At 40.9% G+C, this 27,980-nt stretch overlaps 1 protein-coding gene and 2 long non-coding RNA genes across 3 annotated transcripts; all 3 read right to left on the reverse strand.

Moving 5' to 3' along the window:
- hmgcll1 (3-hydroxymethyl-3-methylglutaryl-CoA lyase-like 1) lies at positions 1-27,953 on the reverse strand. Its single transcript, XM_038975319.1, has 8 exons — positions 27,858-27,953; positions 21,452-21,559; positions 20,903-20,998; positions 20,560-20,708; positions 12,912-12,975; positions 11,500-11,688; positions 376-501; positions 1-105 (listed from the first exon to the last, which is right to left on the reverse strand). The coding sequence occupies exons 1-8, from the start codon at positions 27,951-27,953 to the stop codon at positions 1-3; spliced, it is 933 nt and encodes a 310-aa protein (XP_038831247.1).
- LOC120030002 lies at positions 23,929-25,095 on the reverse strand. The gene is made up of 4 exons (XR_005473614.1): positions 25,044-25,095; positions 24,675-24,788; positions 24,167-24,284; positions 23,929-24,050 (listed from the first exon to the last, which is right to left on the reverse strand). It is a non-coding gene; the product is annotated as an uncharacterized LOC120030002 (long non-coding RNA).
- Positions 25,495-26,702, reverse strand: LOC120030004. The gene is made up of 3 exons (XR_005473615.1): positions 26,579-26,702; positions 25,715-25,769; positions 25,495-25,622 (listed from the first exon to the last, which is right to left on the reverse strand). It is a non-coding gene; the product is annotated as an uncharacterized LOC120030004 (long non-coding RNA).
- Positions 27,954-27,980: the final 27 nt, after the last annotated feature.

A 27,980-nucleotide genomic window follows, 5' to 3' on the forward strand; every position in this document is an offset into this window, starting at 1 on the left:
TCACGAGGACTTGCTTCTTGCTTGGGCTACCTTGGAGTTGGTCTTGCGGTTTAAGGCTTTGCAGATGAAATCACCTGCCTCTATTACCTTGGAGAGATCGACTCCCTGGAATGAAAGAAACAAGGGATCAAAGAAGCAGGAATGGTACCCTGCCAGCAGGGGGAGTCATTGCAAAAGAAACAGTTGTGAAAATATAAACAGCAGGCCTACCAATACACATGACAGTTATGCAAAAAAGCACTTTACTAATGTAAACAAGGCCCGATCCTCTGTCTGAAGCTTTCTCAAATTAAAGAGGGTGAGCTGTATTTTCCCTAGCGATTACAACGCTGTTTTAAAGTGCTGTTTTCAGGTTATGTGTGAGGCAACACTCACAGTTTTAATGCCCATGCCATGGAGCATATAGAGAACATCTTCTGTTGACACGTTACCAGAGGCTCCCTGGGCATATGGGCACCCGCCCAGACCTGCTACAGATGAGTCCACCGCACAAATCCCCATCTGAGGTATACACACACACAGGAGAGACATTCAGCAACCACACGCACAGAGCAAGCAGATGGCAAAATCCCATGTAGAACAATGTCCCCTGTTCTCCTGTATTGTATGTGTTGGTACAGCGTGCCCTGCCAGGGTTGTGGTGATGTTTTACAGACAGTTAGGATAACTGTGGTCTTCATTTCTCGGAGATGAGTGGGCGCAACAGCCTGGTGTCCCTCACAGTTCAGCTTACTCATCCTCTTTGTCATACTAAACCAGTGGCACATCATTTGTTTTTGGTAATATAAGACTCTGTAAATGCACAAAGTTCCATATTGTTTTGCCATGTTTTCTGATCTTCATGGTAACGTGTGTTAAACTGCACCACCTCTTGTGACCTCTTAGTCTCAAAATACTTTTACTTTTTACTCAATTGTTACTCACTTTTAACAAGACTGTTCTCCACATATATTTTCTTGGGTCTTTTTTCTATAACTCAAAGACTTATAACTTTATACATTCATTGAATAATTAGTCTTCTACCTACAGTCCATTTGTAAATGGTTAATTCCAAAGGTGTGTGTTACTAAGCGCTGGGGTTGTTTAAATTCAGGGCAATAACTCAATTTCAATGACATCAAGACAACCTCTGCTGTCTTTGAGTATAATGTCTCAGTATTTTCCATGTACTGAAAAAATAGGACGCATCCATATGTAAAAATAATTACATATAAAATGTATGTCTTGTTTTGTTTAATGTCTCTGAGTTCAAAGTGGTTCATGCAATGTCCACAATAAAAGTAATTGTCAGAGAGAGTTCTACTTTCTGTGGGAAAATGCTTTTTACTGCCTACGACACCAACTGTCTGGCCTCCATATGAGAATTAATGATGCATTGTTGAGCTTATTGTTGGACCACGGTACCAAACAGCCAGAACATGTTGCTTAGCAAGGGATAGGCTCACTGATATTTGGTTGACCTAGTGTTGCAGGAATTAAATGCCTTATCATAGTTAAACATTCCCAAAACATCCACCTCATGTGATCTTGGGGAGAATAATCCACTTTATCGTGCTAAGAATGTTTTTATCTTTCATAAGGAATGCAACATCACTGTATAAAGAATGTAGAAAAGCATAAAGATGTGTTGTTGTCCTTTGTTGTCCCTTCAGACTTTAAGCAAAGGAGACAAGAAGTACAGCTGAAAGTGACAGTTCAATTCCAAGTTATGAAGACCTCAAAAACACATGAAAGCATAATCATTTGCCTTAAACCCACCTCGCTAATTTGTCTTCCATTAAACTTTAACTCTACCTTTCAGAAAAAAATCAGGAGCTTGTTTCGTCCAAAATGTTGATGTCATAAAAACATCTTCAGTCCGCCAGACAAGTTTAATTATTCTTGTCGAATACATTTACATTTCATTAAAGACAATATGACCCATAGAGAAGTTTTCCCAGATGTTAACTCTCAAATCATGGGATATGCTATTGTTGTTATGTTGGGTTTTAAACATGATTTATATGCTCCAACAGAGAACCGGAGTTTTATACAGTTTATCAACTGCCACGTGATAAAAACGTTGTACACAGCTTCACTTACTTTCAGGATGGGGGAAATTACTATATAATATGCCTCTAAGGACCTCAGGCCTCAAAGCCATCAGGTTATTTACAATAGCCTTGGAACTTTTTGTCTTCATTGGGACAAATTATGAAATCAAGCAGGGCCGGTTCCATGCATAAGCGACATAAGCGGTAGCTTAGGGCCCCCAGCCGCTAAGTGGCCCATGACCCCAAAAAACATTATTTTCTAGGAATTCAGTCGGGGTCTCAAGTTGAGAGGTAGAATAGTAGAATACACAAGGTGCAAGTTCGAAATCTGGTTGTGTATCAGTAGTTTTTTATCTTGTTATGTCAGTCACGAGAGTCATTAAATTAGCCATGTCAGTTAACAATTTTTAGATTGGTAAGTTAGTCTAGCCAGCTATCTAAACTTGTAGTAATCATGTCCGAATACCGACCAGGCATGCAGGGCACGTGCCCAGGGGCCCTGACCTCCAGGCGGCCCACATTGATTTTGTTAGTCACTTTCACTCAGATCATTGGAATACAGTGCCTTTAGAAAGCATTCACACCCCTTTACTTTTTTCACATTTTGTTGTGTTATAGATGCATTTAAAATTGATGAAATAAAGATTTTGTGTCTCTGGCCTAAACACAATGCTCCATAATGTCAAAATGGAATTCTGTTTTAATTTTTGTGTACAAAAAATATATACAAAAGTAAAAGCTGAAATGTCTTGTGTCAGTAAAGGAAAGAGAGGTGTGGTATTCAACCCCTTTGTTATGGCAAGCCTAAATAAGTTCAGGAGTAAAACTCTGCTTAACAAGTCACTTAATAAGTTGCATGAACTCACTGCGTGCAATAATAGTGTTTGACATGATTTTTGAATGACTATCTCATCTCTGTACCCCACACATACAATTACAGTGGGGCAAAAAAGTATTTAGTCAGCCACCAATTGTGCAAGTTCTCCCACTTAAAAAGATGAGAGAGGCCTGTAATTTTCATCATATGTACACTTCAACCATGACAGAGAAAATGAGGGAAAAAAATCCAGAAAATCACATTGTAGGATTTTTAATGAATTTATTTGCAAATTATGGTGGAAAATAAGTATTTGGTCAATAACAAAAGTTTATCTCAATACTTTGTTATATACCCTTTGTTGGCAATGACAGAGGTCAAACGTTTTCTGTAAGTCTTCACAAGTTTTTCACACACTGTTGCTGGTATTTTGGCCCATTCCTCCATGCAGATCTCCTCTAGAGCAGTGATGTTTTGGGGCAGTTGATGGGCAACACGGACTTTCAACTCCCTCCAAAGATTTTCTATGGGGTTGAGATCTGGAGACTGGCTAGGCCACTCCAGGACCTTGAAATGCTTCTTACGAAGCCACTCCTTCGTTGCCCGGGCGGTGTGTTTGGGATCATTGTCATGCTGAAAGACCCAGCCACGTTTCATCTTCAATGCCCTTGCTGATGGAAGGAGGTTTTCACTCAAAATCTCACGATACATGGCCCCATTCATTCTTTCCTTTACACGGATCAGTCGTCCTGGTCCCTTTGCAGAAAAACAGCCCCAAAGCATGATGTTTCCACCCCCATGCTTCACAGTAGGTATGGTGTTCTTTGGATGCAACTCAGCATTCTTTGTCCTCCAAACACGACGAGTTGAGTTTTTACCAAAAAGTTATATTTTGGTTTCATCTGACCATATGACATTCTCCCAATCTTCTTCTGGATCATCCAAATGCTCTCTAGCAAACTTCAGACGGGCCTGGACATGTACTGGCTTAAGCAGGGGGACACGTCTGGCACTGCAGGATTTGAGTCCCTGGCGGCGTAGTGTGTTACTGATGGTAGGCTTTGTTACTTTGGTCCCAGCTCTCTGCAGGTCATTCACTAGGTCCCCCCGTGTGGTTCTGGGATTTTTGCTCACCGTTCTTGTGATCATTTTGACCCCACGGGGTGAGATCTTGCGTGGAGCCCCAGATCGAGGGAGATTATCAGTTGTCTTGTATGTCTTCCATTTCCTAATAATTGCTCCCACAGTTGATTTCTTCAAACCAAGCTGCTTACCTATTGCAGATTCAGTCTTCCCAGCCTGGTGCAGGTCTACAATTTTGTTTCTGGTGTCCTTTGACAGCTCTTTGGTCTTGGCCATAGTGGAGTTTGGAGTGTGACTGTTTGAGGTTGTGGACAGGTGTCTTTTATACTGATAACAAGTTCAAACAGGTGCCATTAATACAGGTAACGAGTGGAGGACAGAGGAGCCTCTTAAAGAAGAAGTTACAGGTCTGTGAGAGCCAGAAATCTTGCTTGTTTGTAGGTGACCAAATACTTATTTTCCACCATAATTTGCAAATAAATTCATTAAAAATCCTACAATGTGATTTTCTGGATTTTTTTTTCTCATTTTGTCTGTCATAGTTGAAGTGTACCTATGATGAAAATTACAGGCCTCTCTCATCTTTTTAAGTGGGAGAACTTGCACAATTGGTGGCTGACTAAATACTTTTTTGCCCCACTGTATCTGTGAAGTCCCTCATTTGAGCAGTGCATTTCAAACACAGATTCAACCATAAAGATCAAGGAGGTTTTCCAATGCCTCACGCCAAGAAGGGCACCTATTGGTAGATGGGCATACATTTTTGAAAGAGCAGACATTGCATATCCCTTTGAGCATGGTGAAGTTATTAATTACACTTTGGATGGTGTATCAATACACCCAGTCACTACAAAGATACAGACGTCCTTCCTAACTCAGTTGCCGGAGAGGAAGGAAACCGCTCAGGGATTTCACCATGAGGCCAATGGTGACTTTAAAACAGTTACAGAGTTCAATGGCTGCGATGGGATGAGGACGGATCAACAACATTGTAGTTACTCCACAATTCTAACTTAATTAACAGAGTGAAAAGAGGGTAACCTGTACAAAATAAAAAATATTCCAAAACATGCATCCTTTTTGCAATAAGGCAATGAAGTAAAACTGCAAAATATGGCAAATAAATAAATGGAATGTCCTGAATACAAAGCTTTATGTACTTTCTGAAGAAACTGTAAGTCATGGCAAAATGTGTAGAATTGCATTACATTTATTATACATTTTTTAAAATGTCTTTCCGCCCCATGGCAAAATGTGTAGAATGGCAGAAAACTTACTTTAAAACTGCAATATTTTCTCTACGCCCCATGGCAAAATGTGCATTGCAGGAAATGTCTTTTAAAAGTTTTCTTTCAGCCATCAAGAGGGGAGCCACGAAAATGTTTTACCCGAGAGGTGGGACCCCAAAATGGCTAGGGCCGGCCCTGAAGCCAAGCATCTACTTCTCAGAGGCATCGCAGATTAAGATATTCACAATGTTTTCCACGTATCTCAGCGACCGTCAGGAGAATATTAACAACGTTTTCCTGCTTCCGTGGCAGAACCAGATGTCAGAGGATCCCACGGTGCTATAAAATGAACTCGCTTATCCTCCCACTGACCCCGGTGTGGCACGGGGACACATCAGAATGAAACCATGAAGGACGTCTCTCCCTGGGGGACAGACCCAAGTAAACAACAATAACGGAAGCACGGTTTGCTCTTTAAACAATGGTCCTAATTGGTGCCTTTTCTCCGAGACAAGGGTCTATTTTATCCAGGGGCTGTTCTGAGCAGCCTGTAATTGCTGTTTGTGTTGGCAAAGGCCTAGTGATCCACTCCGGTGTGCACTGCGCACAAGATTCCCAGACCTTAGTTAACTCCAGGGCAGGATATTGTACTGGGCAGACTTTTTTGTTGTGTAAACACAGAGTTGTAATTTACAGTGCCAAACCTCTCGCATTCTGCCGCTAACTGCGAGAGGGTCAGAGGGTCTCCGGTGGACCATTTCCGAGAGGAACAAAATGCAAGAGCACAGCGATCCTTTTCAACAACACGTCTGACTCCTGTTGCTCTATGGGACGTAATATGCACAGGGACTGGTGGTCAGAAAGTCCAAATTGCCAGTGTTCAATTAGCCTCTCATAGCCCAGAAACCAGATGTGGCCTGGCTGTTAAAGAGCCACATTCAGTGAGCAGTGGAGGTAAAAAAACAATACATTCCTGGCAAAATACACTTTAGTTTACTCGGGCTGTTCACATCACATGATATGGGATTACGGAAGGCGGCTAATATACTGTAAGTGAACAATTTGAGAGATTGCCACACTCTTGTCCAGTATTGTTTGTTTGAAGTGCGGCCGTGCGTCAGTTGGGGCAGAAAGGGTATGTTCATTGAAGTGTTTGAGGCAGCAATGTTTCACCACCGCAGCCTTGACATTTCTCTACATAGAATGTGGAACTGAAGGAGATTGTATTCAATGGTAACTCACAAGGCTGACAAATGTCTAACCTGGGACAGCCCTTTCCAGCAATAAATAAACTGTCCTGTCATTGTAAAGCCACCTTTACAAGCCATCTTCCTTGATATTTGTAGGTAATAGGGAGGTAGACACAAAAACATATATGGATTAATCAGAAATGAAAAGAGGGAAATTTCTAACTTAAAGCATGAAAACCTTCTATTGTCTAGTCGGACCATGGCAGTCATTGGCCAAGTAGAGCCCTCACTCTTAAAGAAAGTACCCCTCAGTTACAGTGTAAACCACTCAAAGCATTTGACTACAATGTTTTGTACAGTAAGCTGAAGAAGTAAGTCATACTAAATTCCAGAAATACTAATTTCACCTGCCTCATTGGTTGCACCAATTATTGCACCAATCTAACCTTTGTTGTTTGTATAGTTAACTTTGAGATGCATGGTTTTTAGTATATTAAACTATATTTTCCATCTTGAGACACAGCAGACACCTCATGTCGACCTAAGGTTGATTACTTGATAGTGTTTTACTCTCTAATAAGGCACCATTTCTTTGTGTGTTCGTGTACTAATGGGACCATGCCCAGGGCAGCATTGTCTTGATCTTAAGCGCATACGGAGAGGTATATTTTCCACCAAGTTACTGGCTTTCATCACTATGGTTACCTGGCACATACACTGACTCCTGCACCACGCTCTGGGGCACAGGCCTTTTCTAATAAGCTAATATCCTCAGCAGGCAATTAAATGGGAGTTCCTTGTAGCCTGTCATGTTGGCAATGTTGCCAAATTTCCAGAAGTAATTTTTAGGGAAAAGTTTAAATATTGTCATAGGCGGTGCTGTAGGCTAGCTAGAGCACTAAACATGCTTACCGAAGATAAACATTGCTAAGACTGCACAACGTGAGCGTTCCAAATTCTTTAGAAAAGAGACTCCCTTTGTTGATATGTCAACAACCTTGCGTTTGAAGAGTCATTAACATTCAACTAATGTTAACACTCATTATTCTAGAGACTTTGCTCCTTGACCTTTGAGTGAGGGTTTAGTAATCAACCATCAAACCACATAGATGAAGCTGTCTAAATGTTTAGTCACTTTGTTGAAAATAGGCAGAGTTGTTTACCACTGACAGGTCTTTACACCCATCTCACTTCACTTTAATGACACTCAACAATACACCTACACAGCTCAAATGTAATGTCCTCTGGATTGCATGGGTTAACTCATAACCATAGGTTTATTGGACAACATGCCTGTTTGATTTGTCATCACCGTGGTTATGAAACATTCTCATCCTATTTACAACTTTGTCTCTGTCACCAGTGCTTCCCAAGCGTTGTACACCACAAGTAAACATAAACATCTCTATCCAAGTTAGAGATCCACTACCCAGCAGATATTAGCTACAGTACAACCCATTAGTGGGTCTCTCAAGCCACCACTGGGAAAACACTCATCTGAGTATTTAGATATATTGGACAAAATGGAATAGTGACCCTTACTGACCCACTTCCACCCATTATCAGAATAACAATCATACTTTCCACTCTGTAAATACACTACATGACCAAAAGTATGTGGACACCTGCTCGTCGGACATCTCACTCCAAAATCATAGACATTAATATGGAGTTGGTCCCCTTTGCTACTATAACAGTCTCCACTCTTCTGGGAAGGCTTTCCACTATATGTTGGAACATTGCTGCAGGGATTTGCTTCCATTCAGCCACAAGAGCATTAGTGAGGTCGAGCACTGATGTTGGACGATTAGGCCAGGCTCACAGTCAGCGTTCCAATTCATCCCAAAGATGTTCGATGCGGTTGAGGTCAGGGCTCTGTGTTCTTCCACACCGATCTCAACAAACCATTTCTGTATGGACCTCACTTTGTGCACGAGGGCATTGTCATGCTGAAAACAGGAAAGGGCCTTCCCCAAACTGTTGCCACAAAGTTGGAAGCACAGAATTATGTACAATGTCATTGTATGCTGTAGATTTCCCTTCACTGGAACTAAGGGGCCTAGCCCGAACCATAAAAAACAGCCCCAGACCATTATTCCTCCTCCACCAAACTTTACATTTGGCGCTATGCATTTGGGCAGGTAGCGTTCTCCTGGCAACCACCAGAGATTTACACCACTCCAGCCGACGCTTGGCATTGCGCATGGTGATCTTCGGCTTGTGTGCGGCTGCTCGGCCATGGAAACTAATTTCATGAAGCTCCCGATGAACAGTTATTGTGCTGATGTTGCTTCCAGAGGCGGTTTAGATTTTATAAACCTGTCAGCAATGGGTTTGGCTGAAATAGCCGAATCCACTAATTTGAAGGGATGTTCACATACGTTTGTATGTGGTGTATTTAGCGAGATTCACAAGTTTAAAGCACTGTCGATGAGCTTTGGCTCGGACTTGCTTTGCTTCATGTAGAGGAGATAAGCATGAGTAAGAACAGGTCTGAATTCTCAGTCAAGAGCGTCTGGCTACACTGAGTTCTATCAATAGCTCAGCAAGTCAGCTGCAGTTTACATGGAAACGTTGGGTCAGATCAAATCTATTTCCCAGCCAAGTCTGAAAAACGAAGTACATACTTTGTCATTGTGTGACCCGCCAAGGTGGGTTTGTAACAAAGGACCCCAGAACTTCCAAAAATAAAGGTACAAAGAGCATGGAATGTCATTATCATGAACAAAAGCAGAGTTGACACGGGGTTGACAGGGGTTAGTGGAATTCATTTCTATCCCAGTTGGTGGCATGGACTACTGGCACTCAGTAATGAAAAGCCTATGATAAAATCTTTCATTTCCACTGAGGTTGTTGAGATGGGAGGAGAACAAATGGTTGGCTAAACATCCACGCCTGTTATTATTTTCAATGGTCACGGGGCAGCTGTGATAAATCAATTTCTATGTGATTCACAGAAAGGAATTTTACCCACACTCTGGGTCTTCTCACCCCTTGTCAAAAGTGCCCAACATCAGGATGTGTTGAAAGGTTATTTAAAAAAAAAAATACAAAACAGGAAGCTGTTTTATGAACATGTACAATTATTTGAGCATGGAAATACACAGCAAATTGGCCAGTGTTACCTAGTGTTGATCTTTCAGTGTAACATTTACAGTGTTAATTCAGGAGTTAAATGAACTCTGTAAGTGATAAATTAACACTAATGGGTGTAAAAGAACCCCAGTGTTGGTGTTAATAACCAGTGTTACCACGGCCATCATTATCATATATGCAGGTTGATTTTTTAGAATTGTTTGTTTCAATATCAATGTTTTTATGCAAATAAGGCTTTAGACTAAGCACTGTGTTAATTTAACACTGAAAAGTGTGGAACTGCATAGACACTGTATCAGTGTTAAATGTAACACTGTCAGTGTTGATTTAACACTGGTGAATTTTCTGTGTAGATAAATTCATAAGTAAAGCCATGAATTAGTGCTAAAAGTTATGCAGACTTTGGGTTATTTAGGGTAAGTGGGATTGCAGCACAACAAATGCTTGTGAATGATGCCTTTTTCATTTTGAATTGTTCTGTTTTTCTAAGTGTCTTACCATGAGTCACTTTTTGGGAGATTGGGACTTTAACTTCCTATCTGCATTCTTGTCAAAATGTTGTTATTGACATAGCCTTGTTCTGTTCAATGTTCTCTACCTATATAGTTCTTTAAATACCCAAATGCATGTTGTTAAGTTCAAAAGAATATGAGATTAAAATTGCTGACACAATGAGGGTTGCGAAAATTTAAAGCTAATTATCTCAGAATCATATTTTTGCAGATACAACCTTATAGTCCCAAGCTCTTGATTTCTCAATGAATCCAGCGATAGTCACTGCATTCTCCCTGTCTCAGATACATAGTTACTGGTCTGGACAGGTTTCTTTCGCCTTCTCCATTTTCCATGTGTTTCATGCGGGCCAATGATAGGATCATTTTCCCCATGCCCTTTAAGCGCAGCATTGTCAAATAGTTCAACAGCCAAGCAGCACATGAGTTGGGAACCCCTCAGGGCTGGCTGTTTCCTCCGCTCACACTCAGTACCATTGTCAAGGCCAGAGCACTGTCATGTGAAACAGACACTGAATAGGTGAGCCTTTGTGTGAACCCCCTTCACATCTTCTGACCCCCCCGCCCAGCACCAAAAGATCATCCCTCCGCTGCCAAGGATGACAAACTGGGAGACAGAGCACAATGAGGTTCCCAAGAGAACTGATACAGCCATGTCTACCTTACCTCTGGTTTATGACCTGACTGACTCCCGGGTCATAGGTTCACTCCGGAGAGGTGGTGAAAAACACAATAGAAGAGTGGTGTTCCAGGAAGCTTTGTACAACTTAATTCGATTTTGTGGTTTAAAGAGAGGATAAAGCTTTATTAATGATCTGTGAAATACTATTTTATTATCTTTAATGTAGGTGCTGGTAATATGACAGCATATCTTATGTTCATTATGATTCTGGGATTTTATTGGTGGGCAGTTTTTGTATTATTTTACTTTGTGGGGGACTTCCAGATCATGTTCCCAATTGAGAGATGTGTGTTCTCCTATTTATGTACAGTATGTCCTATTGTGACATATAGCCTTTGTTTTTGTTGTTTATGAATATATTTTCATTCAAGCAAACAATGCCTCCTCAATTCTCACAAAACAATCCGAGCACACAAGACATTTGGTACACAAAAGCCTTCATAATACAGATGTAGGACCTTAATTTGGTGACAACTTTCCTGCAATGTAGGAAATGTAAAACTTGTAGTGTAGTTGAGTGAAATTTCCACTTTGAAATTTCAGACTTGATTTTCCCTTACGAAAAGTGTATAAACCCCTACAAAAATGTCCATTAATTATAATTCTCATAATAATTCACATTTCCTATTGCTGCAGGATAATTTTTCTGCTGTAGCAAACTGGCTCAAATGAATATCCAACATCTGTACCATCTTGGACCACTTCATAATGGCCCTCTACCACATTGTTATGTATTGTGTCATGAACGTTTTACTACACATTACTCATACCCTAGATTGTCAGGGGATCTAAAAATATGTGTTTGAAACAACCGTAGTGCCCATATTGTGCTTAAATGTTAGCTGTTAGCTCATTACCTGCAGTGCAGTTAGGATGTTGGCCAGAGCCTGGCCGTAGGTGTCGTGGCAGTGAACGGCCAGAGCGCTGCTGGGTACCTCTTTCATGACGTAGTGCAGCATCTTGGCCATGGAGCCTGGGGTGCCCACGCCGATAGTATCCCCCAGAGACACCTCATAGCAGCCCAGTTCATACAACCGCTTTACCACCTATAGCCAAGAATAGAGCAACTCATCATAACAAGTCCATTGGAAACATAAACATGCAGGAGCTCAGAGCTCTCTTGCTTGATATGATCCAGGCTGTATCACAACCGGCCGTGATTGGGAGTCCCATAGGGCGGTGCACAATTAGCCCAGCGTCGTCCGCTTTTGGCAGATGTAGGCCGTCATTGCAAATAAGAATTTGTTCTTCACTGACTTGCCTAGTTAAATTAAGGTTACATTTTAAAATAAAAAAAGAAGAACTGTGTATACTGTAGTTACAGCATTACAGACATATTAACGTTTTTTTATTATCTAGAAAACAGTCATTTCGGGGGTTTGACATTGTTTAGATTATACATGTACAGAAAATTATTCCCTACTGCTTCCCTTTGATGTTTTAAATAGAAATTGTCCACCAACATTGGATTTTTAAAGCCTGATACTGTATATGAAATGAAGTGCTCTTTACTATACAGTGCCTTCAGAAAGTATTCATACCACTTGACTTATTTCACATTTTGTTATGTTACAGCCTGAATTCAACATTAATTTAATAGATTTTTTTCTCTCACCCATCTACACAAAATACCCCAATTTAGGCGATAATGACAGTTATGAGTCTAGAAGAAATTTGCACACCTGGATTGCACAATATTTTCCCATTATTCTTTTAAAAATTCTACAAGCTCTGTCAAGTTGATGGTTGATCATTGCTAGACAGCCATTTTCAAGTCTTAGATTCATAGATTTTCAAACCGTAAAAACAAACTGTAAATAGGCCATTCAGGAACATTTAATGTCTTCTTGGTAAGCAACTCAAGTGTTGATTTGAATAGAAATCTTTGAAAAATTGCATTTTCTTTGTGAAGCTTGCATTAATTTGCCTCTCCCTGTTGCACACAACAAGCTTCCATTTCCCCTGTCACAAGGGTTTTATGGCTGATTAAATCGTCAACCCTGTTACGGTCAACCCTGTTATGGTCAAACCTGTTACTTTATTTGGCACTATAGGCACTTACTACAGTAATTTTTGAGATAGGATTTTTTTTATTAGGTTGAACATGTGCTCTTTGTGACAGAATGTTAAAATTAGGTGAAATGAAACTCGATTTTTTTCAACAAGTTACACGAGCCAAAAGGAACTAATATCGTGGAACGACCCACGTATAAGGTATAGAGTATGTCCATTATTGACACAAGAAGGCAACGCAGAAGTGTTGTCTTACCTCTGCAACTTTAGTGGGTTCAATGGGTCCCTCATATGGACATCCTAGTGCACAAGAAACATATCTAAAAGAAAACAAACATACATGGTAAATATAAACACACTTGGCATATATTAATACATGGGTCAAAAACACACATATAGTACCAGTCAAAAGTTTGGACACACCTAATCATTCAAGGGTTTTTCCTTATTTTGACTATTTTCTAATAATAGTGAATAATATATAATAATAATAATGAAGACATCAAAACTATGAAAGAACACATAGGGAATCATGTAATAACCAAAAAAGTGTTAAACAAATCAAAATATATTTTATATTTGAGATTCTTCAAAATAACCACCCTTTGCCTTGATGACAGCTTTGCACACTCTTGGCATTCTCTCAACCAGCTTCATGAGGTAGTCACCTGGAATACATTTCAAATAACAGGTGTGCCTTGTTAAAGGTTAATTTGTGGAATTTCTTTCACTCTTAATGCATTTGAGCCAATCAGTTGCTTTGTGACAAGGTAAGGGAGGTTTACAGAAGATAGTTCTATTTGGTAAAATACCAAGTCCATATTATGGCAAGTCCATTATTACTTTAAGACATGAAGTTCAGTCAATCCGGAAAATTTCAAGAACTTTGAAAGTTGCTTTAAGTGCAATCGCAAAAACCATCAAGGGTTATGATGAACCTGGCTCTCATGAGTTCCGCCACAGGAAAGGAAGACCCAGAGTTACCAGAGGATAAGTTCATTAGAGTTACCAGCCTCAGAAATTGCAGCCAAAATAAATACTTTACAGAGTTCAAATAATGGGCACATCTCAACATCACAGAGGGCAGTACGTCACTGGGGCCAAACCTCCTGCCATCCAGGACCTCTATACCATGCAGTGTCAGAGGAAGGCCCAAACAATTGCCAAAGACTCCAGCTACTCTAGTCATAGACTGTTCTTGCTGCTACCGCACGGCAAGCAGCCTCGGTCCAAAAGGCTTCTAGACAGCTTCTACCCCCAAGCCATAAGACTCCTGAACAGCTAATCAAATGGCTACCCGGACTATTTCCATTGTCCCCACCGCCCCCATTTTTACGCTGCTGCTACAATCTGTTTATCATCCATGCATAGCACTTCACCTCTATCTACATGTACAGTTGAAGTCAGAAGTTTACATACACTTAGGTTGGAGTCATTAAAACTCATTTTTCAACCACTCCACAAATGTCTTGTTAATAAACTACAGTTTTGGCAAGTCGGTTAGGACATCTACTTTGTGCATGACATAAGTAATTTTTCCAACAATTGTTTACAGACAGATTATTTCACTTATTATTGTCACGCCCTGGCCTTAGTATTCTTTGTTTTCTTTATGTTTTTTAGTTAGGTCAGGGTGTGACATGGGGAATGTATGTGTTTTGTAGTGTCTAGGGGTGTTGTATGTGTATGGGGCAGAGTAGAGTGTAGTTGTCTAGTTATGTCTATGGCTGCCTAGATTGGTTCTCAATCAGAGACAGCTGTCATTCATTGTCTCTGATTGGGAGCCATATTTAAGGCAGCCATAGGCAGTAGGCTTTTGTGGGTGATTGTCTTCTGTGTCTGTGTATGTTGCACCACACGGGACTGTTTCGGTTTGTTCGTTTGATGTAGTCTGTTCCTGTTCGTGAGTTCTTCGTGTATTTATGTAAGTTCCATGTTCAGGTCTGTCTACGTCGTTTTTGTTATTTTGTAGTTTGTTGAAGTGTTTTCGGTTTTCGTATCTACTTTAATAAACTTCATTATGTCCAATTATCACGCTGCGCTTTGGTCCAATCCCTACTCCTCCTCTTCTTCCGAAGAGGAGGAGGACACCCGTTACAATTATTCACTGTATCACAATTCCAGTAGGTCAGAAGTTTACATACACTAAGTTGACTGTGACTTTAAACAAGTTGGAAAATTCCAGAAAATTATGTCATGGCTTTAGAAGCTTCTGATAGGCTAATTGACATCATTCGAGTCAATTGGAGGTGTACCTGTGGATGTATTTCAAGGCCTACCTTCAAACTCAGTGCCTCTTTGCTTGACATCATGGGAAAATCAAAAGAAATAAGCCAAGACCTCAGGAAAAAATTGTAGACCTCCACAATTCTGGTTCATCCTTGGGAGCAATTTCCAAACACCTGAAGGTACCACGTTCATCTGTACAAACAATAGTACGCAAGTATAAACACCATGGGACCACGTGGCAGTCATACCGCTCAGGAAGGAGACGTGTTCTGTCTCCTAGAGATGAACGTACTTTGGTGCGAAAAGTGCAGATCAATCCCAGAACAGCAGCAAAGGACCCTGTGAAGATGCTAGAGGACACAGGTACAAAAGTATCTATTTCCACAGTAAAACGAGTCCTATGTCGACATAACCTGAATGGCCGCTCAGCAAGGAAGAAGCCACTGCTCCAAAACCGCCATAAAAAAGCCAGACTACAGTTTGCAACTGCACATGGGGACAAAGATTGTACTTTTTGGAGAAATGTCCTCTGGTCTGATGAAACAAAAATAGAACTGTTTAATGACCATCATTATGTTTGGAGGAAAAAGGGGGAGGCTTGCAAGCCGAAGAACACCATCCCAACCATGAAGAACGGGGGTGGCAGCATCATGTTGTGGGGGTGCTTTGCTGCAAGAGGGACTGGTGCACTTCACAAAATAGATGGCATCATGAGGTAGGTAAATGATGTGGATATATTGAAGCAACATCTCAAGACATCAGTCAGGATGTTAAAGCTTGGTCGCAAATGGGTCTTCCATATGTACAATGACCCCAAGCATACTTCCAAAGTTGTGGCAAAATGGCTTAAGGACAACAAAGTCAACGTATTGGAGTGGCCATCACTAAGCCCTGACCTCAATCCCATAGAAAATTTGTGGGCAGAACTGAAAAAGCATGTGCGAGCAAGGAGGCCTACAAACCTGACTCAGTTACACCAGCTCTGTCAGGAGGAATGGGCCAAAATTCACCCAACTTATTGTGGGAAGCTTGTGGAAGGCTACCCGAAACATTTGACCCAAGTTAAACAATTTAAAGGCAATGCTACCAATTACTAATTGAGTGTATGTAAACTTCTGACCCACTGGGAATGTGATGAAAGAAATAAAAGCTGAAATAAATCATTCTCTCTGCTATTATTCTGACATTTCACATTCTTGAAATAAAGTGGTGATCCTAACTGACCTAAGACAGAATTTCTTTACTCGGATTAAATGTCAGGAATTGTGAAAAACCGAGTTTAAATGTATTTGGCAAAGGTCTATGTAAACTTCCGACTTCAACTGTACATATTACCTCAATTACCTTGACAAACCGGTGCCCCCGCACATTGACTCTGTACCGGTACTCTCTGTATATAGCCTCGCTACTGTTATTAAAAAAAAAAAAAAAAATCTATTTCTCTTTTGTTTTTGTATTTTAGAACGTTTAATTTTTTTAATTTCAGTTAATTTTAGTAGATACTTTCTTAACACTTTTTTTTCTCTTAAAACTGAATAGTTGATTACGGGCTTGTAAGTAAGCATTTCACACTGTAAGGTTGTTGTATTCGGCGCATGTGCCACATCTTTTTGATTTGATTTGATTTGAACATCAACTGTTCAAAGGAGACTGTGTGTATCAGGAGTTCATGGATGAATTACTACAAAGAAACCACAACTAAAGGACACCAATAATAATAAGAAGAGACCTGCTTGGGCCAAGAAACACGAGTAATGGACATTAGACCAGTCTATCTGACCAATCTGTCCTTTGGTCTTATGAGTCCAAATTTGAGATTTTTGGTTTCAACCGCTCTGTCTTTGTGAGACGCAGAGTAGGTGAAGGGATGATCTCTGCATGTGTGGTTCCCACCGTGAAGCATGGAAGAGGAGGTGTGATTGTGTGGGGATGCTTTGCTGGTGACACTGTCTGTGATGTATTTAGAATTCAAGGCACACTTAACCAGCATGGCTATCACAGCATTCTGCAGAGATGCGGCATCCAATCTGGTTTGCACTTAGTGGGACAATCATTTGTTTTTCAACATAACAATGACCCAACACACCTCCAGGCTGTGTAAGGGCTATTTGACTAAGAAGGAGAGTGATGAAGTGCTGCATCAGATGACTTGGCCTCCACAATCACCTGACCTCAACTCTATTGAGATGGTTTGGGATGAGTTGGACCGCAGAGTGAAGGAAAAGCAGCCAACAAGTGCTCAGCATATGTGGGAACTCCTTCAAGACTGTTAGAAAAGCAACAACAAAAAAAGCATTCCAGGTGAAGCTGGTTGAGAGAATGCCATGAGTTTGCAAAGCTAACATCAAGGCAAAGGGTGGCTACTTTGAAGAATCTCAAATGTAAAATATATTTTGATTTGTTTAATACCTTTTTAGTTACTAAATGATTCCATATATATTATTTCATAGTGTTGATGTCTTCACTAATATTCTACAATGTAGAAAATAGTGAAAATAAAGAAAAACCCTTGAATGAGTAGGTGTGTTCAAACTTTTGACTGGTACTATATATTAATACATGGGTCATAAACACACATGGAATATATTAATACATGGGTCATAAACATGCCAACTTGGCCACATGTCACAAAGTGAATTGCACTAAAAGGTTAACTCTCTCTAGTCAAAAAGTCATAATTTATGCTATTTGTCTAAGGACAAATAGCATAAGGTATATCATAACTCTGTTTTCTGGATTCAGTAACCGCTAACTGCCAGTGCAATATAGACTTCAAATCTTATATCCAATTGGTGTTGAATATTTTGTTATATGTAGTGGTTATGTTGTTGACAGTAGCAATGAGAAATTATGCAGGGGGGTGAAGTCAAACAATATGCCTATTCCATATGTGTAGGAAAGGTTCACTGCTTGAAATAGCGGACATGTGAAAAGTAGAAAATGTTTCTCTTGGGCTCGCAGTCGTTAGACGATACCTCAGTTTGTCACCGGAATATCCAGAAAGTTCTAGCTGCACTCGAGGGAAGGGAGTGCTGCCCAAGCCATCTCCAACAGCAGGATATTTGCCAGAATGCCTGTGTCAAACTGATGTGTTACCATGGCATTGCTGCGTTGTTTGGATGAAAGGGGGCTACTGTACCACAAAATTTAAACATGCTTCATGTCAGCGGTTCTATACTGTCCATCTGGACTTGTAGTTGAAGCAACACATAGAACGATTCAGTGCACATCTGGAAATTTGCTTGTTAACCTATTATTTCTGGAGTCATTTATCACTGTCTGAGTGTACCTTTGCTAACAGAGAGAGAGTAACATTAGGCCTTTGAAACATTTTACGGTAGTACATTTTTTTCAAAGTCAACATAAACATACAGTTGTGGTCAAATATATTGGAACCCTTGCACTTTTCTTAAATATTTCCCTATTTCATAAAAAAATAAGCTAAAATTGCAACCACAACAATAAAGTCTCCACACCTTATTGGATTTTCAACATTACAGAACCAATTTTATTTTTGTTAACTTATATTCTCAATTTTAATTTTTAAAATAAAGACAAATGGCATGGACAAAATTATTGGCACCCCAGAGCAATTACTTGGTTGCACAAGATAAGTGCCAACAATTGCTTCTTGTAGCCTTCAATGAGCTTGTTGCACCTTTCTACTGGCAATTTGGCCCACTCTTCAGTAGCAAACTGCTCAAATTCTTCAATGTTTGAGGGTTGCCCTCCACCAACTGCTGTTTTCAGTTCTCACCGTGGGCTATGGATGTGATTCAAAGAGTCCAGTGTTTCTTCTTGAACCATTCATGGGTGCTTTTGATGTGTCTTTGGGGTCATTGTCCTTTTGGAAGACCCACAACCTCAAATCAAATTTTATTTGTCACATACACATTAGAGTGTAGCGAAATGCTTGTGCTTCTAGTTCTGACAGTGCAGTAATATCTAACAAATAATCTAACAATCCCCAACAACTACCTAATACAAACAAATCTAAAGGGGTGAATGAGAATATGTACATGTAAGTATATGGATGAGCGATGGCCAAGCGTCATAGGCAAGGTGCAATAGACGGTATAAAATACAGTATATACATGTGATATGAGTAATGTAAGATATGTAAACATTATTATAGAGGCATTATTTAAAGTGTCATTGTTTAAAGTGACTAGTGATCCATTTATTAAAGTGGCCAGTGATTGGGTCTTAATGTAGGCAGCAGCCTCTCTGAGTTAGTGATTGCTGTTTAGCAGTCTGATGGCCTTGAGATAGAAGCTTTTTTTCAGTCTCTCGGTCCCAGCTTTGATGCACCTGTACTGACCTCACCTTCTGGATGATAGCGGTGTGAACAGGCAGTGGCTCGGGTGGTTGATGTCCTTGATGATCTTTTTGGCCTTCCTGTGACATTGGGTGCTGTGCATGTGGGGACAACAGACTGGGATAGGGAGCGGGGGGGCACAGTCCTTGTTAGCGGGCCTCGACGGTGGCACTGTATTTTCCTCAAAGCGTGCAAAGAAGGTGTCTGGAAGCGTGACGTCTGTGTCTGTGACGTGGCTGGTTTTCTTTTTGTAGTCCGTGATTTCCTGTAGACCCTGACACATACGTCTCGTGTCTGAGCCGTTGAATTGCGACTCCACCTTGTCCCTGTACTGGCAGGTCGCTTGTTTGATTGCCTTGCGGAGGGAATAACTACACTGTTTATATTCAGCCATATTCCCAGACCTCTTTCCATGGTTAAAAGTGGTGGATCGCGCTTTCAGTTTTGCGTGAATGCCGCCATCCATCCACGGTTTCTGGTTAGGGTAGGTTTTAATAGTCACAGTGGGTATAACATCTCCAATGCACTTCTTTATAAACACACTCACCGAGTCAGCGTGTAGGTCGATGTTGTTCTCTGAGGCTGACCGGAACATATTCCAGTCCGCCTGATCAAAACAATCTTTAAGCGTGGCTTCCGATTGGTCGGACCAGTGTTGAATGGTTTTCGTCACTGGTACATCCTGTTTGAGTTTCTGCCTATAAGACGGTAGGAGCAAGATGGCGTCGTGGTCAAATTTGCCTAAGGGAGGGCTTTGTATGCATCGCGGAAGTTAGAGTAGCAGTGGTCGAGGGTATTGCCTATGCGCACAATCAATATGCTGGAAGAATTTAAGTAGCCTTGTTCTCAAATTTGCTTTGTTAAAATCCCCAGCTACAATAAATACAGCCTCCGGATATATGGTTCCAGTTTGCATATAGTCCAGTGAAGTTCCTTGATGGCCGTCTTCATCTTCGATGGAGACCCAGTTTTTGGACACAGAGTTAAACATTGGACTCGAAAACACATTGATAGTCTGTTGATTTCATGATGACTTGCACACATTCAAGGCCCCCAGTACCCATGTCCATAAAATGTGTCTTTATATTCTTAATTCAAATTGTAAACTTAAGTTTACAAAAATAAAATTGGTTCTGCAATTTTGAAAATACAATTACATGGTGTGGAGACCAAAAGTAACCAACTTATTTTTTTAGAAGAAATAGGAAATTGTTTAAGAAAAGTGCAAGGGTGCCACTATATTTGTCCGCAACGGTACATGGTTGACACCAGTTATAGAGCATATGGAATCATTGCAATATATTAAAGTAAAATGGCTTTACTGGTGAAGAAGCGCAAAGTGAGGAATGATACAAACCCACGGACTGGAATCTGTTGTTGTTTAGCAGTGCAAATGACTTCCTCGAATCTCAGTATGCTGTCATCAATAGAGCAATTGATATTTTTCCGACTGAAGGTCTCAGAGGCAGACCCAAACACGGCCACTTCAGTAGCACCAGCTGCAACCTTCAACAGGACAGAGGGAAGTTACATTATTTCGATGTAACATTATGCAACAAACATTACTTTAAAACTTTTCCATTCATCTCAGGCATAGTGTTCCCTCAACCTCTATACAGCACTACACATCAGGGGAGCCTGGGGAGATATATGTTCTTTTTAAAGAGTGTGATTTCTCGGATGAATAATGAAATGCTTACAGCATCCTGAAAGCCGTGCATGTTGGGTGTCAGTACAGGATAACGAGCATGAGAAGATCTGTGGATGGCTTGAAGCACTTCAGTGTGGTCCGCCATCTTGACAACAGACAAAAGCATGTTTACAAAATATGTCGACAGAGTATAGTCTCTTCCCACAGCTGCTGTTGGAGGTCCATGCGCCTGGCAAGCGAGACTAGTATGTAGCCTAGTTTTACGAAAACTCATATTTTCCAGAAGCTCATATAGAGATGCAGAGATAGCTGTTCCACATCATATGTCTCAATACAACTCAAGAATATGACACAGACATCTGTAGTTTATTTCATGAGGTGAGCTGTCATATATTTTACACAGGCAAACAAAATAAAGTGCTTGGAAACAGTTTTTGGAATAGGCCTATAGCTCAAGGTTTTCCCCGAAAACATCTGCGAGTCCAGGGTCTAACTGGGATACTGGAGTAGCAGGTTCCCCCAGTAGTCCTGAAGAGAACAATGAGAGCCTAATAAATCACTCAGTAAGCTTTCTGGGAACACAAAGAAGAGTTATTACCTGTGGTACCCACTTTGAAGACACAAAGCTGGTGGCCTCGATCACAGGCAGGCCTGTTTCCGAGAGCATGTTTATCAGCTGGATTTTGACTCTTGTCGGAACCATTTCCTGGAAAACAATGAAATGGAGACCGTCTCTTTCTGGATATGATTCTGATCCCCTGTCAAGATTGGAGGTATGTGCGGAGTGGACATCTGGGCAATTCAGCTGCAATATCTTTGCAACCAGAGTAATTTACGGCACTCACCTGCTTGGTCCACTTCTTCCAAACATACAGTACTTCCTACAATTACAGCATGTAGTACCCCCAGAGTTTGACTTTGTCATCATGTCAATTTGTACAGCTACAGTAGACTTGAATATATACAACATATGAGCCATCTGGTAGTCATGTCATGTTTCCCATAGATTTCAAGGGCAGTTGGTGTTCATTTGATCAATACATTTTTGGAGAAGAACATGTGAAACACATGTCATGGGTAATCATAGAAAAAAAGCAGGTTTTCATCAAGGATCTCTCTGTACTTTGCTCCTTTTATCTTTCCCTCGATCCTGACTAGTCTCCCAGTCTCTGCCACTTAAAAACATCCCCACTGCATGCTTCCACCACCATCCTTCACTGTAGGGACGGTGCCAGGTTTCCTCCAGACATGACGCTTGGCATTCAGGCCAAAGAGTTCAATCTTGGTTTCATCAGACCAGAGAATCTTGTTTCTCATGGTCTGAGAGACCTACAGGTGCCTTTTGGCAAACTCCAAGCGGGCTGTCATGTGCCATTTACTGAGGAGTGGCTTCTGTCTGGCCACTACCATAAAGGCCTGATTGGCGGAGTGCTGCAGATATGGTTGTCCTTCTGGAAGGTTCTCCCATCTCCACAGAGGAAGTCTGGAGCTCCGTCAGAGTGACCATCGGGTTCTTGTTCACCTCCCTGACCAAGGCCCTTCTCCCCCGATTGCTCAGTTTGGCCGGGCGGCTCTAGGATGAGTCTTGGAGGTTCCAAACTTCTTCCATTTAAGAATGATGGAGGGCACTGTTCTTGGGGACCTTAAATGTTGCAGAAATGTGCGTCGACAAAATCCTGTATCGGAGCTCTACGGACAATTCCTTGGACCTCATGGCTTGGTTTTTGCTCTGACATACACTGTCAACTGTGCACTGTCAACCTGAAATAGACAGGTGTGTTCCTTTCCAAATCATGTCCAATCAATTGAATTGACCACAGGTAGACTCCAATCAAGTTGTAGAAACATCTAAGGATGATCAATGGAAACAGGGTGCAGCCGAGCTCAAGTTCGAGTCGCATAGCAAAGAGTCTGAATACTTATGTAAATAAGTTTTTTTTTTTTTTTTTTTTTTTAAACCTGTTTTTACTTTGTCATTATGGGGTATTGTGTGTAGATTGATGAGGAAAACATTTTATTTAATCGATTTTAGAATAAGGCTGAAACGTAATGAAACAGAAAAAGTCAAGGGGTCTGAATACTTTCCGAATGCACTGTACATTACTTATTTCATGATCATGGATGGTGTGTGTGTGTGTGTGTGTGTGGGGGGGGGGGGGTGTTCTGTGTATTCAGATGTGACTGTGATGAAAATATATACCTTTTCATTTTGAAGTCCGTCTCTTGGTCCAACTTCAATAATTTTAACATACTCTGGATATTCACGTGTTAAAGTGCACTGAAAATGAAAAGAGTCATGTTAGATATTGAAAACAATAAACAAATGTTATATCTGTTGTCACGAACTCTAAAGCGCTATTTTCCCATTTAACTGTTTCTCCTGTCCAATAATGTGTTACAACCTTAAAAGGGAGGGCCTGCTGATTTGGCCTCATTTTTTGGCTTGCTCCTTAGGAAATGCTGGCAGCCATGACAGAAGCTGGCTTGGGGGTGTGGTTTGATGTGAGTGTTTCTCGGGTGTGTCCTTGCCACCACCAAGACACACCCATCTGTCAGAACCTTACCAGCAGCTGTTTCTCCCCACTAATCACAACAAACATATATCCTGCAGGTTGAACTCAACTACAGGCGGATGTATGGTGAGATGCTTGAGGAAGCTTTGAATAGGTCAGCCTACAGAATAATATGACAAGAATATTTTTTTTTAATTTATGTAGATGTTATAAACAAAGTGTTTTGATATCTTTCAAATGTAGTAACAGGTCCATGTAGAATATACAATCCTTTACATAATACCATAGAATCAGTGTTCTGCTAATATAACAATGTGCACCTTTCATTGTCGTTCCCAGCCGATACAGATACTGTGCCTATCGACATTTTCTCTTGTGGTAATGGGGCCACCTTGGCAAACATGTCAGAGTGGTCATACCTCCCTGTGTGGTGTCCCTTATACAACAGGAGTTCCCTGATCCTGGTGCAGAATGCACAGGGTTTCTTCCTCCCCATACTGACTGATACCATTCCATTCAATAATTTAAAAAAAGACAATACAAGTAAAAGTTGTGTCCAGTAAACATTTTATGATGAGTTCCAGGTCTCTCTACATTCAGAGACATCAGTATCAAGTGCGTCTGTCGATCTGGACTTCATCACATCATCTTGCAAGTCTCCATGTGCTGGCTCCATACATGTTTCTGTGAACACATACACACATAGTCACTGTTCTATTACCAATGGCAATTAGGATAGGTAATGTCTGACACACAAACAGGTACTATGTTGAAGTTTGAAGAGGTCACACTAAACCTACCTAATTCTGTTCTCCCCATCGACGACCGTTGGTGAGCAGGCAAGAGGTGAGGCTGGAGGTAAGGTCATTGCCAGAGCCCCATTGATAACACATGGCAGCGTAGATTAGCTCCTGCCCCCTGTTCAAAGATACTGGTTAGTCACACACACACCACACACACACACACGATTACATTATTAATGGTGGTTATGATCAGCCTGGTGGAACCAACCTCACAAAATGTGAAGTGAAATAGAATGGTGAATACAGCGACCAGGCTGGTTCCACCAGGCTAGGTTATGCCCTGGACATTATATGCATCTAAGAAGTAGAAAATAGCAACAAATAATGTCAGTTTACATTTAGTTTCAAAATTTGGTTATCAAATGGATCAAAGTAATGAAGTGGGTTACCTTCTGTATTAGTACAAACTATGAGCCGGTGAAAGCTGTTGCCGCTGACAGGTGAAGGTTGCTGGTTGGATACTTGCCAACATGTGACTAACTGTTCCATTCATAGGAATACTCACAGCGAGGGCATGTCTGCATTATGCCGATGAGGGCCCCCATGTCCGGCTGCAAACTGGACATCTCTCGAACAAGTGCAGCAGGCAGTCTTATGAGGTGGTGTTGACTGGTAGGGCCTGTGAGAGGTGATATAATAGACAGCCAAGTGGTCAATTGTATTTTGTTTTAAAGAAAGGACAGAGCTAATTGCTAATGCACTTCACAACCAAAATGATTATACTAGTTGTATCTGCTTGCTGGGGAATTAGCCTACTATTTTATCAAGTGTTTTTGAATACAACTTTTTATATAACACACATTACTTGTCTTTGTTGATGAAGTCATCTGTGTCATCAGAGCAATGCAAATAGTCCGGGTAGCCATTTGATTACCTGTTCAGGAGTCTTATGGCTTGGGGGTAAAAACTGTTGAGAAGCCTTTTTGTCCTAGACTTGCAACTCCGGTACTGCTTGCAATGTGGTAGTAGAGAGAACAGTCTATGACTGGGGTGGCTGGGGTCATTGACAATTTTTAGGGCCTTCCTCTGACACCGCCTGGTGTAGAAGTCCTGGATGGCAGGCAGCTTAGCCCCAGTGATGTACTGGGCCGTACACACTACCCTATGTAGTGCCTTGTGGTCGGAGGCTGAGCAATTGCCATACCAGGCAGTGATGCAACCAGTCAGGATGCTTTCGATGTTGCAGCTGTAGAACCTTTTGAGGATCTCAGGACCCATGCCAAATCTTTTCAGTTTCCTGAGGGGAATAGGCTTTGTCGTGCCCTCTTCACGACTGTCTTGGTGTGTTTGGACCATTCTAGTTTGTTGGTGATGTGGACACCAAAGAACTTGAAGCTCTCAACCTGCTCCACTACAGCCCCGTCGATGAGAATGGGGGAGTGCTCGGTCCTCCTTATCACACGAGTACTTGTGTCGCATGACACACTTTTATTCTGAGGTCTTTCCTGACAAGCTGTGAAAATAGCAAGAGAACAGTGAATTAAATAATTTTTGGAGGTCGCTAAAACATTGGAGTCCCATTGCTAGACATGTTATGGTACCCACCTTTGCTCTTTCTTGTAGGTCCTGGCATCCGTTCATGACCAACTGTGCACTTTGTCTAACAGAAAAAAAGGGTCAACGATTGTCATCATTCCTCAATTATAAAACATAGATAGAGAAATAACAATCTCGTTTGGAAGCTAATTCTATGCTTGACAGATGTAGACTGATTGGCTCCAGATTAGATTCAGGCCGGTGACGCCGTTACAATATGCATCCAACTGTGACATGTTTTGCTATGGCCCAGAGTTGGTTTGCGTTTGTTGCTGCTAGTTAGTGCACTGTTGTAGACAGACATGGTTATCTAGTACCATCATCGTTGCATCCAATATTTACTGTATTTGTGCCATAGACATGGGTTGCACCTCGGAGGCTGTGACAATTTAGTCTACATTAAACTAAATTAGAATGGCATGGAAATACGATGGCAACGCTAAAGTAGGCAAATATTTCATTGGAAACAACTTTGCCATATTATGGTGTTGTCAAATTTACTCTAGAGAGATGGCAATGTTGCCATTACTGTTACTAGCGAAGTGTTTCAAAAATAGCTAGCAATGCTAATGTTAGCTAGCTAATATACGGCTGTGTCCTTAATCTTAGTTAGCTGGCTAAAGTTATACTGCATCTAAAGTCAATCTGGTGAAATCACAATCATGACAACAAGTTTTCCTACTAAATATTTGACTTCTTTTGAAATGTTATTGTGTTTCGAAGCCAAGTCCAAGTTGTATTGAGGTTAACATTAGCCAGCTATCTAGTTATGTAGGTAGCTAGCTAACATCAGCTAGGCTAGCGATGATAGTGATAATGATTATCAAAATATACATAACCAGCAGTCTATGGTCTAGCTACCAGTATACTCACCACCACTGGAGAGCAACGAAATCCAACCACCTATTGCGCATGATAGGGTCCTTCGGCAGGGCATGCAAACCATCGTTTTTGGCTGTGCATCCTTCTGGAAGCATTGATTGCATGGTCAATCGAATGGCCGTGATCCTTTGAACGTGTTGGTTGGGGGCGATGAAACAACCGGAGCCCCATTCAATAAAGGGAGGCTGAGGGGCGATTTGCTTGTGGAGCTTGGAAAAGGTTAGCATGATTTGTTGACATAATTGTAATCGAAACCCAACCTTCATTTAATTCGTTGTGACACACTGAGGTTCCAAACTCCATTTTAGGCGAGACTGACTTTATGACTAAAATTATGCTATTACACTTTGTAATCAATTTTGACACTAGAATAAATGATTCTGACTCAAGGACGCCACATAGGCCCTTTTCAAAGGGATTCGTTGTTTTCTAGGGGCAGTCGCTCTTTAAGCCCAGAACACTTTGATCTTCAGATCACTGCTGGCATTTTAATAATGCATGAAACGCATGAAAGTGTGTCAGTTCAGAATTTCTAATAATACCTACAGTCGATTTTACAGTTGACAACAAATGCAGTCCACCAACAACTATAATACAGATTTTTTTATATTATACCTGACTAACTAATCTAACAGTTGTAGTGGGAAAAGATGAGAGGAGGATAGGAAGGGTGTTCACTTGATGCACTCTCTATCTGACAATTACCAGACTTACTTAAGATAGATGGTGTGGGAGGAAAGAATGAATTAAATTCTACAATATTTCAATTAGATATTTCATGGACAACATTCCATGTATTTAAGTATTTTTGTTATTGTAGTGAGGACAGTAACATTAGTAATCGCTCAAAATTATACTTTAAGGATTACATTTTTTTTTTTTATCTCACATTATATAATTTAAAAGTATGTATTAAGGTGTCTGTAATAGAATAAAATACATTAATAAATGCATTTCTATAGCTTCCAAAATATTTTCTACAATGTGGGGGAGTGCCAAGATGGAGACACGTAGCGTCCCCTATCATTCATCTAGTGTATATATAAATCGTTGAGAGGAACAGGATCCTGCTTTTAGACCGCAAGTCAACGTTAAACAGTAGGCATAACAATTATTTCATATATTGCGCTCTTATCACGACAATTTAATTTATTTTGAAATAGAGTGTTTGCAGTGTGATGCCAGTTAGTGTAGTGCCTGTTTCTGCATCCCAGGGTGATGCCCCCTCTCTGTCCTTTCACATGTCCCCAACCTACACCCTCCCTCTTACCTTCTCATCCTGCAGCCGGCTTCCTAGCCACGGATAATCCTGGATGAGTTGTTCATAGCTCAGGCAGTGCTTCACTGTGGTGGGGATGTTGCCCATCCGAAACGCTCCTGTTTGGCCTGTAGA

This window comes from Salvelinus namaycush, chromosome 35 (genome assembly GCF_016432855.1).
Source record: "Salvelinus namaycush isolate Seneca chromosome 35, SaNama_1.0, whole genome shotgun sequence".
NCBI classification, from domain to species: domain Eukaryota; kingdom Metazoa; phylum Chordata; class Actinopteri; order Salmoniformes; family Salmonidae; genus Salvelinus; species Salvelinus namaycush.